Below are 17,992 nucleotides of genomic sequence, written 5' to 3'. Positions count from 1 at the left end.
GGGATCCGAACCCTCGGCGGGAGCGCTGCCACGCTTCCCAAGCGGCGCACTGTAGCAGTGCGCCACCGGGCCAGCCCCTAACAAGTTGATATCTGTAAAATCCATGAATATTTGGAAATTTAACATCACACATCTAAATAATCCCATGTTGCGGTCAGAAAAGATTTCTTAGAGAAGAGACATACAGCAAAGTCTATAAAATAAAAACTGTAAATCAAATTTCAGTACAAGAATTAAATAAAAATTAGATACGAAAAAATTATACTATCACTCATTTGCAAGCACAGATAACCTCCCCCGTTTACTTTGTCTTTTGTCGACGCTATTCCAGGTCCCATCTGCCTGCATCACTTGCCCCAGTGCAGTGGGAGCCAGCTTATAGATTTTCAGGGGTTACAACAGTGAGCTAAATTAGATTATTGTTTCTTCACTATTATTGGAACCTTTTGAAATTGAAGCCAAACTGAATTATCTATATTATTATATATATTTTCAATGCCCTTCAAGGGCACATAGATGATCTAGAAGAAATTTAGCTGTTAGTGCTGGACCATGACAAACACTTGCTGGTCCTGAAGATCCTGTCTTGCAGGTGAAAGTGGCCTTTAGCATGAACTGAACCTTCATCGACACACTGTACATAATATCTGTCACTTCTGTGGCACCTTGCTTTATTTATTTGCCAGTTGTCAACTTTTCAGGTCTCCAATATGGTGTTACTGAATCAGCATCGTGTAAGGACCTTTGCTGAGCTCGCTTGGGTTGTTTGATCCAGGACATTCACTAGTAATTCATCCAAAGGCCTAATTCTTGGTGAATTCTTCTTTTTTTTTATTGTGGTAAAATATACACAACATACAATTTACCATCTTAGCCATTTTAAGTGTATAGTTCGGTAGTGTTAACTGTAGTCACATTTTTGTGCGACCCTCACCACTATCTCCAGAACTTTTTCATCTTGCAAAACTGAAACTGTCCCCATGAAACACTACCCCCTTTCCTCCCTCCCACAACCCCTGGCACCCACTCTTTTACTTTTCATCCTTGTGATTTTGACAGCTCTGTGGACGTCATGTGAGTGGAATCACACAGTCCTTATCCTTTTGTGCCTGGCTATTTCACTCAGCATAGAGTCCTCAATCTCCGTCCACCTTAGTGAACTTGATATGCTCTTCTCTGCCTCTCCTCTGATGCACTATTTCTGTTTCCCACATAGCATGTAAGTCATTTTTTTTTTCCTTTGTTCGTGTCCGGCAACGGATTGCAACCCTCAGTGTCGCGCCCATACCGGACCAGGACCGGCAACGGGACTGCAACCCTCGGTGTTGCGCCCGCACCTCGCTCAACCAGTGAGCGGGAACCGGTCTGTTTGTGGGATCCGAACCCTCGGCGGGAGCGCCACCGCGCTTCCAAGCGGCGCACTGTAGCAGTGCGCCACCGGGCCGGCTCGCGTGTAAGTCATTTTTAACATCTGAACTTTCTAGATCCCTTCTAGCATTGTTTTACTTAACTCAGTCTGCGTTACGGACCTCATTGCCGCCTTTTTCTGCTCCTGTTTTCTCTGATACAGGAATCAACTGCTTCAGCTGATGGAAAAGAAGAAACACTTGCTGAAAGTAGATGAGTATCTCTTCAGATCCTGGTTCAGTCTGCTGCCTCTGAGTAACTTGGTTCCCTACATGGAAAACTTCACTGATTACTTGAGTCATGTCCCTGCTCGTGTCCTGGACTGTTTTCTAGGGATGTACTACCGACTGCAAGGATTTCGGGAAATCTCTAACCCAAATCAGGTTTGTCACCTGGGATAGGCTCTGGAGCGCTTGCTTAGAAGAGCAGGTTAAAAACTAAACATTAAGAGCTATGGTTCTTCTTTTCTGAAAAGTGAACAGTGTGAAGCTCTGAGAAATGGGAGAGTCGGAAGAGGTCATTATTTCTTAAGGCTAAAGGTTAGGCCGGCCCGTGGCTCACTCGGGAGAGTGCGGTGCTGAGACCACCAAGGCCGCGGGTTCGGATCCTATATAGGGATGGCCGGTTCGCTCACTGGCTGAGCGTGGTGCTGACAACAGCAGGCCAAGGGTTGAGATCCCCTTACCAGTCATCTTTAAAAAAAAAAAAAAAAGGCTAAAGGTTGATTTCCTTGTATTTATTCTGTTTCAGTAAATAGAATTCAAGGAAACAATAGCTTTGTTATTCATGATCATGCAAGGCAGGATTAGAAGTTACCGTGAGAGTGATACACTTCATAGATGCTGTCTTTCACATTTTTTAGGCAGAGAAAATAGTACAATTTTAAATCCTGAATTTTATTTATGTAAGATATAAGATTAATATTTGAGCACTTTAACACTTATTAGGAAGGAAAAAATTAATAGTTATATCTTATCTATGTTGGATTTTTTTTCAGCTCTGTTTTAGCAAAGACAGTGGTGTCATGATTAAATCTTTTTTCCTATTTTTCTTTGCTTCACTGCTCTAGGATGTTGAGAATATTTTTAAAATGCTGTTGCACCTCCTGGATATGTATCAGAACCAGTAAGTCGAAGAGCCAAACGTGGCCTCTGTCTTCCGTGTGGCTCAGGTGTCCTGTGATTGTCCCCTGTTGACTGTCAGTGTCCCACATTAGCTGGTGTGATAGGAAGGACATCAGTCAGTAGAGAGCCCCTTTTCATGTCAACAGTCTAGCCATCTGGTTTTCTTTTAATGGGGAAATAATAGATGTCAGCTGCTATTATTTTGGTTTATTTTCCTCTGGTCTTTTTTCTATACATTTTTCACCTGTTTCTAAATGATCATCATCACATTGCATATTTGTTTGGTGTCCTGCATTTCTTTAACATTTAGTCTTGATTCGTTTTTTTTGCAAATCAGTTCAGTTTAAAATAAAAATCAAAGGTTGCTGTATATTATCTGAAATCATTTGTTCCTGCAAATTTGTGTGATCTCCAGCACTTGAGGGGGCATTGCGCAGAATGCAGAACAACAGAAATGGACCAGTGAGTGGCGGGTGTTTTCCCAGGCTCAGGCATGTCCACTGCTACCTCACCTGGACTCCTGGGCTGTTAGGGACAGAGGTGGCAGTGCCACAGCTCCACTGGTGCCAAGCACCTGTGGTTTCAGCGACCCCCCAACACTGCATCACAGTTGCCCTGTGGTTTTTTTCTCATCCTGCCTTCTGTGCCTGTGCTCAGGGACTCACCAGCGCCCAGCGCGGTCACCGGGCGGGTGGGGAGCGTGAGACCCGGCTGCACGGAGGGAAGGGGTTGCCCTACTGCATGTTCCTCCGGGTTTCTTCCTCGTTCTCTCCTCTCCTTGTATCTTTACAAATATTTTCTCAAATTTACGTTGTTTTTTAATGTTTAGAAATACACACTTGGAGATATTTTAACTTGCTTTTGTTAGAACAGCTCAGACTGCAGAGAAAAAACATGAGGGCTTTGTTTCCTCTTTATCTTAGTCACAAGCTCAAGACTGATAGAAATTGTCCTGACATCAACTTAGATGAGGTCAAATAAATGGCTTACTTGTGGGTATTTTAAAGGGAAGGGACTGGTCGTGGATAGTGGGTTTTCTCGATTCTCCTAAGTGACCTCAGTGCTTCCTCTTCACTCTTTGTGGCGTAGGATTTTTGCAGAGACCTCGCCATCGTCCTACTTGACTGTGTGCCAAAAACTCCATGAAACTATCTGCAGCCTCACAAAAGACCGAAAGTTGTATGAGATGCCTGCCTTAGCTGCTGAGATTGTTTGCAGAATTATTATACTTAAACCTCCAGGGGTAAGCGGAATTAATACACATAATATTGGACCCAGGATAAGGTAGAAAAATTCCAGGATGGCAGGAATGCGATGGCGTGATTGATACAGTCATCAAACATGTATTGGGTACTGGCTTGGTGCCAGGTTCTGTTCTAAGCATCGAGGATATTATAGCAACCAAAGTCCACGCTCTGGCCTGCCTTGGGCTTACGTGGGGGTAGTTAATGTATGGCCCATCAGATGACCGTGGGGAAACTGCAGAGCTGGAGCGGGTGGCCAGGAGGCCAGGCGAGGCCTCCCTGATGAGGTGGCCTTTCTTTTCCCTTGAATCCGTTGTTCACAGAGGACTGTGGGGACCCTAACTCCCCAAAATGCTTGTCCACAAATGCAGTTTCCCACTTGAGCTTTTTTCTTTACATTGTAACTTAAACGCACTAGCAGGGTCCACACATGCATAGTCGCAGCCCGTGCCTCTGTACCCAGGCATGCCCTGCACCCCATGTCCTGTCAGGCCATAGGGCACCCCGGCTCCTCTGCACCCCTCTCACGCACCACTGCCAGAGGTTGCGAGTGTCCTGATTCCCACCACTGCAGGTAGGTTTCACGTATCTCTCAACTTTTTTGTGTCTGGCTTTCTTCACTCAGCATCACGGCTCAGATCTGTCCATGTGACCCCTGTGTTCCTTCTCTATCATTGCTGTGCAGTGTCACCTACTTGAGTTTATGGATGATTTTATATTTAGACTGACCATTTATTTTTTAACGTATTACTAGTCAGAACTGTCACTTTAGTGATAGAAAATAATTAAGTCTATGTTTTAAACTGATTCCTTTCAGTTTTTCTTCTTTAAAGTGCTGCAGACAAACTTTAATAATAAATTTTGTCAGTGAGATGAAAGTTTCTCCTGAAGTGGGTGCTGTTTAAACCATCACAGGCAGGTGCCAACTTCCAAATAAACTGTGTTTAAGAAATTTGTCAGGCTGTCCCCGTGGCGCACTCGGGAGAGTGAGGCACTGGGAGCGCAGTAGCGCTCCCACCATGGGTTCGGATCCTATATAGCGATGGCCGGTGCACTCAATGGCTGAGCGCAGTGCGGGCCACACCAAGCCAAGGGTTGCGATCCCCTTACCGGTCGCAAAAAAGACAAAAAAATAAGAAAAAAAAGAAATTTGTCCATTATTTAGGGTATATTCTCTGCAGAAATAACTATCTTAAATGTTGGTTGGGATCACAGATTAGTCTTACCCACATTATGGTCAAAATTCTCTACCTGTGCCATTAAAAACAAAAACAGAAAAACAAACAAAAAAAACTTTGAAAGACTAAAATTAAAACAGAAATATAGGGCCGACCCCATGGCTCACTCAGGAGAGTGCGGCGCTGGGAGCGCAGCAGTGCTGGTAGCACCGAGGCTGTGGGTTCGGATCCTATATAGGGATGGCCAGTGCGCTCACTGGCTGAGCGCGGTGCGGGCGATGCCAAGCCACGGGTTACGATCCCCTTACCGGTCACAAAAAAAATTAAAAAAAAAAAATATATATATATATATATATATATACACAGCAAGTGTTTATAAACTTTTTGGCTGGATGCTGGTATAAGGGGTTGCAGGATTGACTGGACACTTGGTGGCGAGAGCAGGAACACAGTTTAAGGTTCTAGAGTCGGTTTTCAGCCGTAGGGTTGTGCCTTTGCTTCAGGATTATTGATGGTCTCTGCACAGCCCTGTGCTTGGGTGCAGGGGACACAAAATAGGAGTTACTTGTGGCTGGAGCCATCATTCAAGTTATGGTGATGCCTGAGGATGGAACCAAGTTGTGGGCAGGGCAGATCACAAGGGACATGCACCCACACCCTTCTGGATTGTTCTGGAAAGTGCACTGCCATTCAGGAACCTTAAGCCGGGGCCAGCATGTCACATTGTCCTGCCCGCTCTCCGGTGTCTTAGTCACTCCTGCCCCTAAAGGCCCCCTCTCATTGGGCCAGTGGGTCTCCTCGTCTTTCACGCAGTGCCTTCCTCCACCCCTTTTGTATGCCTGGAAGACACCATCTGTCTGTTGACCGTTCATCCCTGCCTCTCACGGTCAGCTCCTCCCTCAAAGTAGGAACCGCGTCTGCTTGGTACCACCTCTCCCTGGCCTCCAGGCGGAGGGCCATGTGGTGGTTCTCAGGAGCTTCCAGGGAGGGACATGAGCAGATCCAGGTTTTGTGGGTGTGGTCCTTACACAATTTGGGGGCTGTGTTTAAGAAAAAGGACACACACTAACACAGCTCAGGAGCGGCCTCCGTGTGAGAAGGGCCTGTGCCTGAGCCGTGTGTTTGCTTCCCAGTAAATGTGCAGATGGGCAGGGGCAGGCCACTTGGGGTCTCGACCCCCGGGGGCAGGGCTTTTTCTGTGGGTGAGGTGGTGGAGGAGATTTTGTTCTGCCCCGTGGAAGAAAGCATCGATGAGAAGGGATGTAGGTCTACCTCTCGGCCACCAGACTGGCTGTCTCCTGTCACCAAGGAGCAGGGGCCCTGGGAGTCTGCAGGGCACCCCATCTGGGGTTCTTCACCCGTCCTGCAGGGGGCGCAGTCACTCTCACTCTGGAGCCTGCTCATTGGCAGGGCAGAGACCAGACCAGCCCAACCCAACCACTCCCCACTTTTGCTGTGTGGGGACGTCACCAGAGGGTGTCAGCACTGTCCCTTCTCTCTCTGCCTTTCTTCTGTATTGCCCACCTTCACAGTGAGCCCAGAAAGTTCTGGGGAAATTAAGGTGTTTTAAAATCTGGGCTTCTGGCGAGGTCTCTGTGTGTCCCTTCAGTGTAGCTACTTCCCAAGCGTCACCCATGAGTGCCAGAGGAGAGGCAGGGTGTGGTGTCCCACCGCAGAGGACGACTCAGCCTTCTCTCTCGTGTGATCATAGGACTCAGCCGGAGGGCAGGGGAGTGATGCTGAGAAAAATGTGGTCAAAACAGCCTTCCAGCGGACTCTTGCCACCACTAGAACTTGGCTTCAGAGCGTTTTCAGAAAGAAAATGTTCCAGAGTACGTGGTGGAGTTCAAGTGTCATGTTTACTTACTCTGAGGAGATTGAGGTGAGTGTTGCTGAAAGCAGAGAAGCTGCTAAAGGCTTTTGAGTAGGGCTGTGACAGGGTTGTGACCCATCGTGATCACTGCGGGAGAGTCGTGGCCACAGGCTGGTGGCTGGGTGCACAGCCCTCCCATGTCTCTCTGCTGCTCTGCGTGGCAGCCGCCCGGATCAGCCAGCGGTCCCTGTGTTGGTGGGCAGTGGTGAGGAGCCGTGTTGGAAAGTCACTCCAAGGCAGGGCTCGCAGGGGGACGTCTGGGGTCTGTCTCGGTGCTACAGTTATGAGTTGGGTTTATGACATTGGAAACAGAAGAAAAAGATGAAGGGAAGAGCTGTTTGGAAGGAAAACTGGGCAAAACTGATCTGAATGTGAGGAAAAGAGAAACCAACCACAAGAAGGTGGGCGGTGGCAGGATGTCTGGCGAGAGGGGTGCTGGACAGGTGGCTGCAGAGAAACAGCTGAGGACTAAGAACTGTGATGGGATTTGATACAGAAAATCTTCTGATTGCTGCATGAAGTTTCACACTGCCAGGCTTAATTCCCACCCAAACCAGATTGCATTACTAAATATTACTGTAAGATTCTAAATGAATAACATATAATCCCCCAAGCATTAAGTTATGAGCTAAAGACAATTATTGATGTACTGACATGAGAGAATGATTCTAAGTTAAATTAACTAATAATGGTAAAATATGTATAAATAAATAACGAAAATGTAACTAAACATCCACTCTAGGGCAGGTGCAGTTGTTCTCTCCGGGGCTTGGGCAGATGGACGTGGACTGATGCTTCTGGAAGCCAGGCTCATTCTCATGGTGGAGAAGGGGCCCGAGGCGCCAGCAGGTCTCATCAGCCTCTTAGCACAAGGCTCTGAGGGGACAGTGGCATCCCCAAAGCACATGAGGCGTGGCAGTGGGAAGGTGCAGATATTCAACATCGCCTGACCTACAAAAAGTGCGTTTTCATGTGGTTCAACCTAATAGTGTTCCCGCCAGAAAAATTTTAATCTGAATCTGATCATAGAAAAATTATGAAATAATCAGGTCAAGAGACAGTCTACAATACAGTCTGCCTGAACTTTTCAAAATTGTTAACATTACAGAAGAACAAAGAAATGGCCAGGAACTCTCCCAGAAAAGCCGTGTGATAACTGAATGCGGTGCTTGTCCCTGGGTTGGATCCTTGATCCAAACAGTCAGGACATTAGGTGGACAGCTGGAGGAATGTGAGTGGGGATCGCCTCTTGGAGGGTGGTGTCCTCTCCACGCTAACTGTCCTTCAGGTGACGCTTGGTCATATAGCAGAGTGTGGTGACAGGAGACGCCTGCCGCATGTTTAGGGGCCACATGTGATGTCCGCGACTACCTTCACACGGCTCAGCAAAGAGAATGGTTGTTTATGGAGAGAGCGCAAAGAGCACAAAGGAGAGAGAGGCAGTTGTGTTCAGTGTCGACAGCCTGGGACTCTTGTTGACAGGGTATGGGTGTGGTTCGGCTCTTGCAACTTTTTGTAAGGTTTTATTCTGAAGTTTTCAGAATAAAACATTGGAGGGAAATCCTTTCAGAATAAAAAGCAGGTGCACAGTGGAAAGGCTTGTTGTGGCTACTGTCCAGTCAGAGCCCTGGTTGTCCAAGGCTGAGGGGGGTTGCCAGGCATTGCCACTGACACCGCTTTCGAGTGACAGAGACAGAGATGGGATGAAGGCCGGGTGTCATCATAGCCGGTGCTCTTGTAGGATCTGACGGTCTGTCGGTCTTTCTTTTTTCATGGGACCACATCATAGTGTTCAGCTGTCACCTGTGTGTGGGTTTTGCAGGTCTGGAGGCGGCTGGTGGAAATTGACTTCCCTGCGGAGCACGGCTGGAAGGAGGCGCTGCTGGGCGATATGGAAGGGAGGCTCCAACAGGTGTGGCAAGTCAGGAGACGCTCTGCTCGGGGTGAGGGAAAGCTGGATAAGACCAGACCCTTAGCAACAACCAAGAGATATGAGTGGTGCTTTTGAACACACAGCTTCACTCTGCAGGGCCTGGGATAAACCATGACCTTGTATTGCTGTTTCTGATCCACCCTTGTTAGTTTGACCCCAGAATAATGTTTCTGAGCTTCATTGTGATATTCCAGAGAAGAATAAGGGAACCAGATCTTGCCATCACGGGACCCTAGCCACATACAACATGAAGCCCTCCCGTGTGCTGTAGCTCCCAGTATTGCCTGTCAGTGACAGGGGCTGCATGAAACAGTGACAAGTGGAGAAAACATAAAAATGATCTTCATTTTGAATAGAGGCCTGTGATTCTAGGGAAATTCATTTTTGCAAGATATGAGTCTTATATGAAACTATTAAATGGTTTTTTTTTAGGAAAAAAGAAGCAAGGAAAAATGACTTATTTCACAAAATGTGTCTGTTTTTGCAAACTGCCATGCTGGGTGCTTTTTCCGCAGAGAAAGAAGAGAAACTCTTAATTTTAGCCTTGCTGGTTCCATGGTAGGGGGCACGGAGGACATGCTTAGCATGGGGTGGAGAGAAGGTTAAAATTGTGGGAAACTGGTAAAATGGTGGGAAAGTAAAAATAACCAGGGCACTTTCATCCCCTGTTAGAACATATCATCCCAGGCCTGCCCATGGCTCACTTGGGAGAGCGTGGTGCTGACAACACCAAGTCAAGGGTTAAGATCCCCTTACCAGTCATCTTTAAAAACAAAACAAAACAAAAAAACACACCATCCAAAATCTCTTGAAATCTCCCCTTCCATTTTTGCAGGAGAAGCCTCTGTCCCAGATCTCTGCCTACTGCAGCACTTGCTGGGATACCGCAGGCTTAGAGGACAGTGTGGCCAGGAGCTTCGAGAAGTGTGTCATTGAAGCTGTGAGCACAGCCTGCCAGGTGACCAGCCTCCCCTGTTTGGGAAATGTATTTGGCGATGATAGATGTGCTGCTATAAACATGCATGTACACCTTTATGTGTGGATATACATTCTCATTTCTCTTGGGTATATATATACCCAGGAATGGAACTGCTGAGTCATGCGGTAGCTCTGTGTTCCGTTGTTTGAAACACTGTCACATCGATTTCTGCAGTGGCTGCACCGTTTCTGCTCCCACCAGCAGGTGTGAGGGTCCAGTTCCTCCACATCCTCTGCAACTTGTGTTGTCTAACCTTTTGATTCCAGCCAGCCTAGTGGGTGTGCAGTGGTGTCTCATTGTGGTTTTGGTTTGCATTTCTCTGATTTCTAATGATATCAAGAGTATTTTTGTATGTTCATTGGCTATTTCTATATCTTCTTTGGCGAGATGTCTATTCAGATCTTTTGCCTATTTTTTAAGTGGGTTATTTGCCTTTTTTTATTGAGTTGTGAAAGTTCTTTATGTATTCCACATAAAGTCCCTTGTCAGATGGATGATTTGCAAGTATTTTCTCCCATTCTATGGGTTGTCTTTTCACTTTTGTGAAGACGTCTTTTGAAGCACAAAAGTTTTTAATTTTGATGAAGTTCAACATAACTATTCTGTTGTTGCTGCCCGTATTTTTGGCGTCAGAGAATCCTTTGCCAAATCCTAGGTCATGAAGATTTACTCGTATGTTTTCCTGTAGAAGTTTAATAGTTTTAGCTCTTCCATTTAGGCCTCTGATGCATTTTGAGCTACTTTTTTTGTTTGGTGTGAGGTAAGGGTCCAACTTCGTTCTTTCGCATGTGGATGTTCAGCTGTCCTAGCACTGTTTCGTGAAGGGACTGTACTTTTTCCACTGAATGTTCTTGGCATTCTTGTCAAAAATCGGTTAACCACAAATGTTGTATGGGTTTATTTCTGGACTCCTGACGTTATTTACTGATCTGTATGCCTGTCCTATATAGGTATCACACTATCTTGACTGTCACTGCTTTCTAGTAAGTTTTGAAATTGCGAAATGTGAGTCTTTTCTTTATTCTCTTTTTCAAGGTTGTGTTGGCTATCCTGGGTCCCTTGAAATTCCATAAGAATTTTAGGATCAGCTTGTCGATTTCTACAAGGAAGTCAGCTGGATTGTGATAGAGATGGCAGGGAATCTGTAGATCAGTTTGGGGAGTATTGCCATCTGAACCATGTTAAGTCTTATGCTCTGTGAACATGGGATGTTTCTCCATTTATTTCAGTAGTATTCTATAATTTCAAGAGTATAAGTTTTGCACTTCTTTCATTAAATGTATTTCTAAGTTCCTTATTCTTTTGGATGCTGTTGTAACTGGAATTTTCTTGATTTCATTTTTGGATGGTTCATTGCCAGTGTATAGAAATAACACCTGCTTCTCGCACCTTGTATCCTGCAACTTTGCTGAGCTTGTTTATTAGCTCTAATAGTGTCTGTATGTGTTTATTCTTTAAGATTTTGTAATATATAAGATCACATCATCCGTGAGTAGAGATAGTTTCACCTCTTCCTTTCCAATCTAAATTGCCTGTATTTCTTTTTCTTATTTAATTTCTCCAGCTACAACATCCACTACCATGCTGAATACAAGTGACGAAAGTGAACCTCCCTGTTTTGTTCCTGGTCTTAGGGGGAAGCTTTCAGTTTTTCACCATTGAGTATGGTGTTAGCTGTGGATTTGTCATAGATGTGGCTTATCGGATTGAGGAAGTCCCCTTTTATTCCTAATTTGTTTAGTGTTTTTTTTTTTTAATCATAAAAGGGAGTTGGACTTCGTCAAATGCTTTTTCTGTGTCTGTTTGAAATGATCATGCAATTTTTTTATTGATATGATTTATATTAACTGGTTTTTTAATGTTAAACCAACCTTTAATTCCTGGGATAAATCCCACTTGGCATTGGTGTATAATTCTTTTTATATGTTGTTAGATAAGGTTTTCTTCTATCCTTTGAAATGTCAGAAAGTATCTATTATAAATTAACCCTGTGTTTTTTACTGATTTCTGCAATAATGAAGAAAAACATTTTGTTTCTTGGTGGAGTATCAGAGAATTAAAATGTATGTGGTATTTATAGGCAGTCTTTCCAAGAATTATGGCTTAGGAACATAACATATATGATGGATTAAAGGTTTACTCATTTTTAGTATTTTTTTCATGATATGCAAGTCCAGGAACCATGTAGAAACTGGCGGTATGCCCACGGAGGGGGTGTGTGCTGTGCCTTGTTTTGGTCTGTTGCTGATTGCTTAAGGAGAGGACACAGGGAAACAGAAACGCTCTAAGAAATGTTAATATTTTACTATTTTGCCTTTTTTTTTTTGAGGCCTTGTAAAACTAGTTACAGTAGATGAAAAGCTATTGGGTGGTAATTTACTTCTGTTATTTAAAAACAAACCAATAAAAAACTTACAAATTCTCCTCTTAATTTTCTTATAGTCTCAGACCAGTATCCTTGAGGTAATCTCATATCATGATTTGCGGAAATGTGGCACACTTGTGTCTGCTGTGATCACTAAGTCCTGGCCTGGAAGCAATGGGGAACCTGTGGATGACTCGGATAAGGTTTTTAAACACCTGCTCACGTGGCCAGATGTCAAGCATATCTTCAAGTTGTGTGGTATGTTTAGGGGATGCTGGGAACATCAGCTCTATGAAGTTGGTGTCCTCCTGAACTCGGGGAGTAGAAGGGAGCAGGAAATTGGACCTGACACTCAATTGGGATGGGCTGATGTTTGAGCAAGGAAGGAGATTGGATGGAGGGACCCCGCAAGGCTCAGGGCATCTTGCATTGCAAATAATAACTGGAACTAAAAGCCACCTTTCACTGAATGCCCACTGTGCACCAGAGACTGTGCTGACACAGTGTCCTTTTTGGAAGTCCTCTTCAAGGTCCCCAATTTTCAGATGAGGAAATAGAAGTGTGGATCGCAGTGTGACTTACCCAAGGTCTCAAAGATAACCATTAAGAACTGGATCCAAACCCAAGTGCATCTCACTCTCAAACCCACTCTTTGAGATCAGCATAGAATGGCCATCCCAGTACTGCTGACCTGAACAAAACTAAGTCCTGTCCAGTCCCCTAGCCCTCCCTGCACCTCCCTTGTCTCACGTAGTTTGTGGTCTAAGAGGGGGAGATATGCATTATCCTAATATCTTACAGTGGGAAAGCTCTGGACCTGGAACTAAAGCTTCCAGGTTAGACGATTCCAAGCCCTAGTTTCAACAGACACCTGGAGCTGTTGTAGAAAGCTAAGCTCCTTACAATGTCAGGATAGTTCTGGGGTCAGAATAAAATCATTGAGATGCCAGTGCTATGTACATTAGTAAAAGCTACTCACTTGAAAAGAGCATACTTGTGTTTTTTCTAATTGGTAGACTTTTTATAGCAGTTTTAAGCTGATAGACCAACTGAGCAGAAAGTATGGAGATTTCCCATGTATCTCTCCCCATCATACGTGCAGTTTTTCCTTGCTGCTAACGTCCTGCGTTAGTGTGGCACATTGTTACAGCTGGTGAGCCAGTACTGGTACATTATTGTTAACTAATGTCCATAGTTTACACAAGGGCTCACTCTTCCGTGGGTTTTGACAGACGCATGTCACATATCCACCATCACAATAACATACAGAATAGTTTCACTGCTCTAAAAATCCTCTGTGCTCCACCTCCCTTACTCTCTCCTGTTTAGTTTTGTCTTTTCCAGAATGTCTTATCATTGTAATATTATATGTAGCCTTACAGACTGGCTTCTTTGACTTAGTAGTATGCATTAAGGTTCCTCCGTGTCTTTTCATGGCTTGATAGCTCACTTCTTTTTATCACTGAGTAATAGTCCATTGTATGTCCATTCACCTAGTGAAGGACAACTTGGTTGCTTCCATGTTTTTGCAATTATAAACAAAGCTGCTCTTTCTTTTTTTAATGGTACAGATAAGCTTGATCCTCTCATAAGACTGTACTACTCGGATAATTGCAGGAGAGAAATCTTCTGGTGGTTAAATTAAGCATATTTTAAAAATCTGTTGTCTAGGGCTGGCCCGGTGGCGCACTCGGTAGAGTGCGGCGCTTGGGAATGCGGCAGAGCTCCCGCCGAGGGTTCGGATCCCATATAGAGACCGGTCTGCTCACTGGCTGGGCATGACACTGACGGTTGCGGTCCCGTTGCCGGTCACGAAAAAAGACAAAAAGGAAAAATAAAATCTGTTGTCTAATTTAATCCTAAAATTCACATTCCAGGTTTTGCAAGATAGCCAAGATGTGCAGAATATAAAGTTATCACATTGATGTTTCTGTTTCCACATGCTACAAAAATGCCTCCTTAAAACCATCTCCATAGTCTTGGCTGGGTACGACTGCTTCCCTGGCGCAGTTTGTTCTGCTGCTGCGGGGATTCTCAAGATGGGGGACTTTTAGAGGAGATGTAGTCTAAGACGTATATTCAGTACACTGAAGGGGCACAGGTTTTAAAGTCTCAGCAGTGTGGTTCTCCTGGGCGATTTTGGCCCCTGGGGGACTCATTTCATGAACAAGGAAGTCATTCAGGAGAGGAATTTGGTGAGACCTGAACGCGCGGGTGGAATCAGGATCGAGTGGAGGGATGGGCACAACTGGGAAAACCGACCGACTGCTGCCCATGCTGTGCGGCCGTCGGGGCGGGACGGCTGGAGCTCCTGGGAATTCCCGCATTCACAACGAGGCAGGAAGCAGTGAGTCCACTGTTCTAACTGTGTTCTTAATTTGATCAGGAACTGATGAGAAAATATTAGCACATATTACAGAGGATGGCAAGAAGCTGATGGCTACTGCTACCCAGGTGTTCACAAAAGTTGCTGGCGAACTCCTGAATGGAATGGTCTTAGTTGGACAAATGGAGCTGATCGTAACGCACATGAGTCAATTTCTCGACATGTGGCAGTTAAGTGAGTGTCAAGTTGAGATGCGCACTTCTGGCTACCGCGGAAGAGCAGGAGGAGAGTGTTCTGTTGGCGTGTGTGCCTTTGTAAAGAGGTGACCTCTTTAGTCTGTAGAGTGAGTAGCTCTTCCTGCCAGTGAGTTGATAGGGGGTGTTTCCAAATTTCAGGAAAATTATGGGAAAGTGATGAAATAATGGCAAAGTAAGAATGCCTGCTTGGTGTTTGTTCCCCGCTGCTGAGCACGCGGCTTGGCCGTCCTGAGGGAGTGGCGTGCGCAGAGCCCTCCTGGCCACTGTCCTCCTCGTGGCTGTGTGGGGGAGCGGGGGTTGCAGGGGGAGTCGCGGGAGGAGGAAGAAACCAGCTGCCACGGGAAACAGTGCACGTGTTCACCCTATTGGGTTCCTTTGCTGCTGTTGTTTCCAGTGAGAGAAAGTCTTTCTGCCCAAGAGAAAAAATGTGACATGAAGGAGATGCTGGACTGGAGGAAGGAACAACTGCTTTTTCTGAAGAAAGAGCGTAGATATGTGGACAGCCTCCTGAAGCTGTGCGGGGAAGTGACTCACCTGATCCAAGGTGGTATTCCGAGGAATCGAAGTCAGCAAACCAGAGGGGTCTGGGGAGGAGCGGTTAGAGGAAAACGCAGTAAAAGCGGACCCCAGCAGGAGGGCTTCACTTTGGAGGGGAGGCTTTTTTAAAAAAATTAACAAAGGTATACGTGCATTTGCCATGGAGAATCAGCCTCACTCATTTTCGATTCTTTTTGGTACTTACCTCCATACCTTTAAACAACATGCTTACATGACTCCTGAGTATTCATTCCCAGTGTCAGCATTACCTACCCACTTGCATGTGGAGGATGCGGGTTTAGGGCTCTGCTTCTCCAGTCTGTGCCCTGCACGCGCACCTCTCCATCCCGCTCCTCCCAAGCACATGATCTGAGTTGGATCACTATTCAGGGTTCAGATCACCCCGACTGTGTAAGTTCTAAATGAACCACGAAATAGACCGTGACCATTTTACATTTCTTACACAAACTTTGTTTTCAGTAGAATTACATTCTTTCTCTTGTTGTAGGCATTGTATTCACTGTTTTTATTTCTAATTCAATCCCAAACTCAAGAGTTGCAACCCATTGGATCTTTGAATTTCCTCTCAAGACAACCCACTGGATCTTTGGGCTGGAAGTGTAGCCCTCGAATCTGCCTCCACCCCTAGGTCCGCCTTTGCCTCTCTCTCAGGCAAGATCTGGTCCCTGAATCCGTGACATGCTCCCTCTCATGCCTGTGTTTTGGTTGAACCTGTCTTCGGTTACCTCCCTGAGAAAGGGGACATAGGGGTGAATTCCTGATTCCTTGCATGCTTAAAAATGTCTGCCTTTGCACCAGATTGGTCCTCTGGCGAGGTATGGAATTACAGAGAGGAAATCGTTTTCCTCCCAAATTTGAGTGGTTGCTGCTTCGTTGTCACTGCAGGGTGGCTGTTGAGAAGTCCGAGGCAGTACTCATTACTGATCTTTTGCGTGTGACGTAGTTTCTGCCTCGGGAAGCTCTTAAGATCTTTCTATCTCCAGTATTCTGAACTTCCATAATAATGTGACTCGGCGTGGGTCTATTTTCCATCTACTTTATTGAGCTTTAAAATGTAGGTCTTTCTCATCTACAAATCTAAGTTCTTGCATTCTGGAAAATTCTCTTGAATTACTGAATTATTTCTCTTGCAGGAATTCACGTTGATTTGATTTGGACCTGCCAGAATGGTCATCTAACTTTCATAATTTTTCTTTCCCATTTTCCATCTCTGTTTTTTGAGAGACTTCCTCAGAACTTGATCTTCCATTGAATTTTTTATTTCGGCTCTCATATATATATTTAATTTAAAGGAACTCTTTTTCTCTATCTGAATGATCCTTCTTTTGTACTGTCCTGTCATTGTTCATGGTTGCAGTATCTTGTCTCTCTGAGATTTTTTATATTTTTGTTGTAGAAATTTTCTTCTTTGTTCCCCTTGCATAGTTTCCTGTCTCCTCCAAGTTTTTATCTGTTGGTTTGTTTTGATCTCCACTTTCCATGTCAAAAATTTTCCTCCTCAGTCTGGAGATTCTTTTTTACTGAAAGAGGCCTGACAGATGGACTGGAAACTGAGAGTGTGGGTCAGGCTTCTGGACCACGTGCCACCCCGTGGGGGGCTGCGACAAGGCTTGGAGCTGGCCAGTGAGGTCTTCTCTTGGACTGCTCAGGTGTCCGGTCTCCTGCCTGGAGCCCTGCTGCAGGCCTGGCTGCCAGGTTTCTGGGAGCCAAGAGGGAGGAGAGGGCTGGTGGGTTCTCCATCCCCGGGGCGCCTGTGCTCACCCTGCCCTAATTTTAGTGTGTTTCTCCTCCTTCCTCCTCCTCTCTTGTGACGTGGGTCTTTCTCTTTCTTGCTGCTGAGATCGAATAGCGCATGTCCTTTGTTAGGTTCTTGAGCAAGCGTGTTGGAAATGCCTGAATTCTGCTGTGTCTCTGTGACCTCCAATCCAGAGATCCTCTGTGTTAACCTCTAAAAAACAAACCACCTGTAGCTTGCCAGGGTGGACAAGGGGTGGTCACCTGCTGCCTCATGGGGTGGGGGTGAAGATCAACCTACTGGGCCACTTCTTAAACCGACTTTGAAGCCCACCCTCCTTACTTCATTACCACCTCCCGATTTCCAGTGTCCTGAGCACATGCCTGAATTCTGCTGTGTCTCTGTGACCTCCAATCCAGAGATCCTCTGTGTTAACCTCTAGAAAACAAACCACCTGTAGCTTGCCAGGGTGGACAAGGGGTGGTCACCTGCTGCCTCATGGGGTGGGGGTGAAGATCAACCTACTGGACCACTTCTTAAACCGACTTTGAAGCCCACCCTCCTTACTTCATTACCACCTCCCGATTTCCAGTGTCCTGAGCATGCAGTGTGTGTGCTTCTAGGGAGTCCTGGGATGTAAACATGTTGACTCCCGGCTTTCCCCACTGCGACCTCAGGATTCCACGTCCTCAGGCCGTATGAGTCCTTCACCACTGGCACAGTTGGTTTTCGACTTACAAAATTTTGTTGCTGTCATCTCCTTTTCTACTCTTCCCATCCTTGCCAGTTTACTAAAATCAATTTCTGTTCTGTTACTGGAGTGGGCTTTGGGAGGGAGTAAAAAGAAATGCATGTTTTAGAACTGTCATCTCTACCAGACGCTTTCTTTATCATGAAAATTGATGAACAAGCCCAAGGGGGAGGTCAAAGACCTTTGAATTCTTACTGAGAAAAAAATCCCAGCAGCTGTATTCACCTGAGTTTTCTTAGAGAAGTGAAGAGAGTAGATACTG

General features: G+C 45.5%; 1 protein-coding gene across 1 annotated transcript in view; it reads left to right on the top strand.

Annotated features, from left to right (window-relative positions):
* RNF213 (ring finger protein 213) overlaps nt 1–17,992 on the top strand; it is a gene marked incomplete at its 3' end in the record, with an annotated part of 102,699 nt that overhangs the window by 35,000 nt on the left and 49,707 nt on the right. The window contains exons 11-19 of the mRNA XM_008590363.1: nt 1,571–1,790; nt 2,477–2,532; nt 3,621–3,774; nt 6,665–6,835; nt 8,649–8,738; nt 9,595–9,717; nt 12,181–12,361; nt 14,490–14,667; nt 15,085–15,230. Of these exons, the coding sequence (XP_008588585.1) occupies nt 1,571–1,790; nt 2,477–2,532; nt 3,621–3,774; nt 6,665–6,835; nt 8,649–8,738; nt 9,595–9,717; nt 12,181–12,361; nt 14,490–14,667; nt 15,085–15,230 (1,319 nt within the window). The remainder of the gene's footprint in view (nt 1–1,570; nt 1,791–2,476; nt 2,533–3,620; nt 3,775–6,664; nt 6,836–8,648; nt 8,739–9,594; nt 9,718–12,180; nt 12,362–14,489; nt 14,668–15,084; nt 15,231–17,992) is intronic.

Source organism: Galeopterus variegatus, unplaced genomic scaffold (assembly GCF_000696425.1).
Source record: "Galeopterus variegatus unplaced genomic scaffold, G_variegatus-3.0.2 Scaffold6037, whole genome shotgun sequence".
In the NCBI taxonomy this organism is placed as follows: Eukaryota; Metazoa; Chordata; class Mammalia; order Dermoptera; family Cynocephalidae; genus Galeopterus; species Galeopterus variegatus.
The sequence above is the reverse complement of the archived record's forward strand: the minus strand, read 5'-3'. Positions and strand labels throughout refer to the sequence as shown.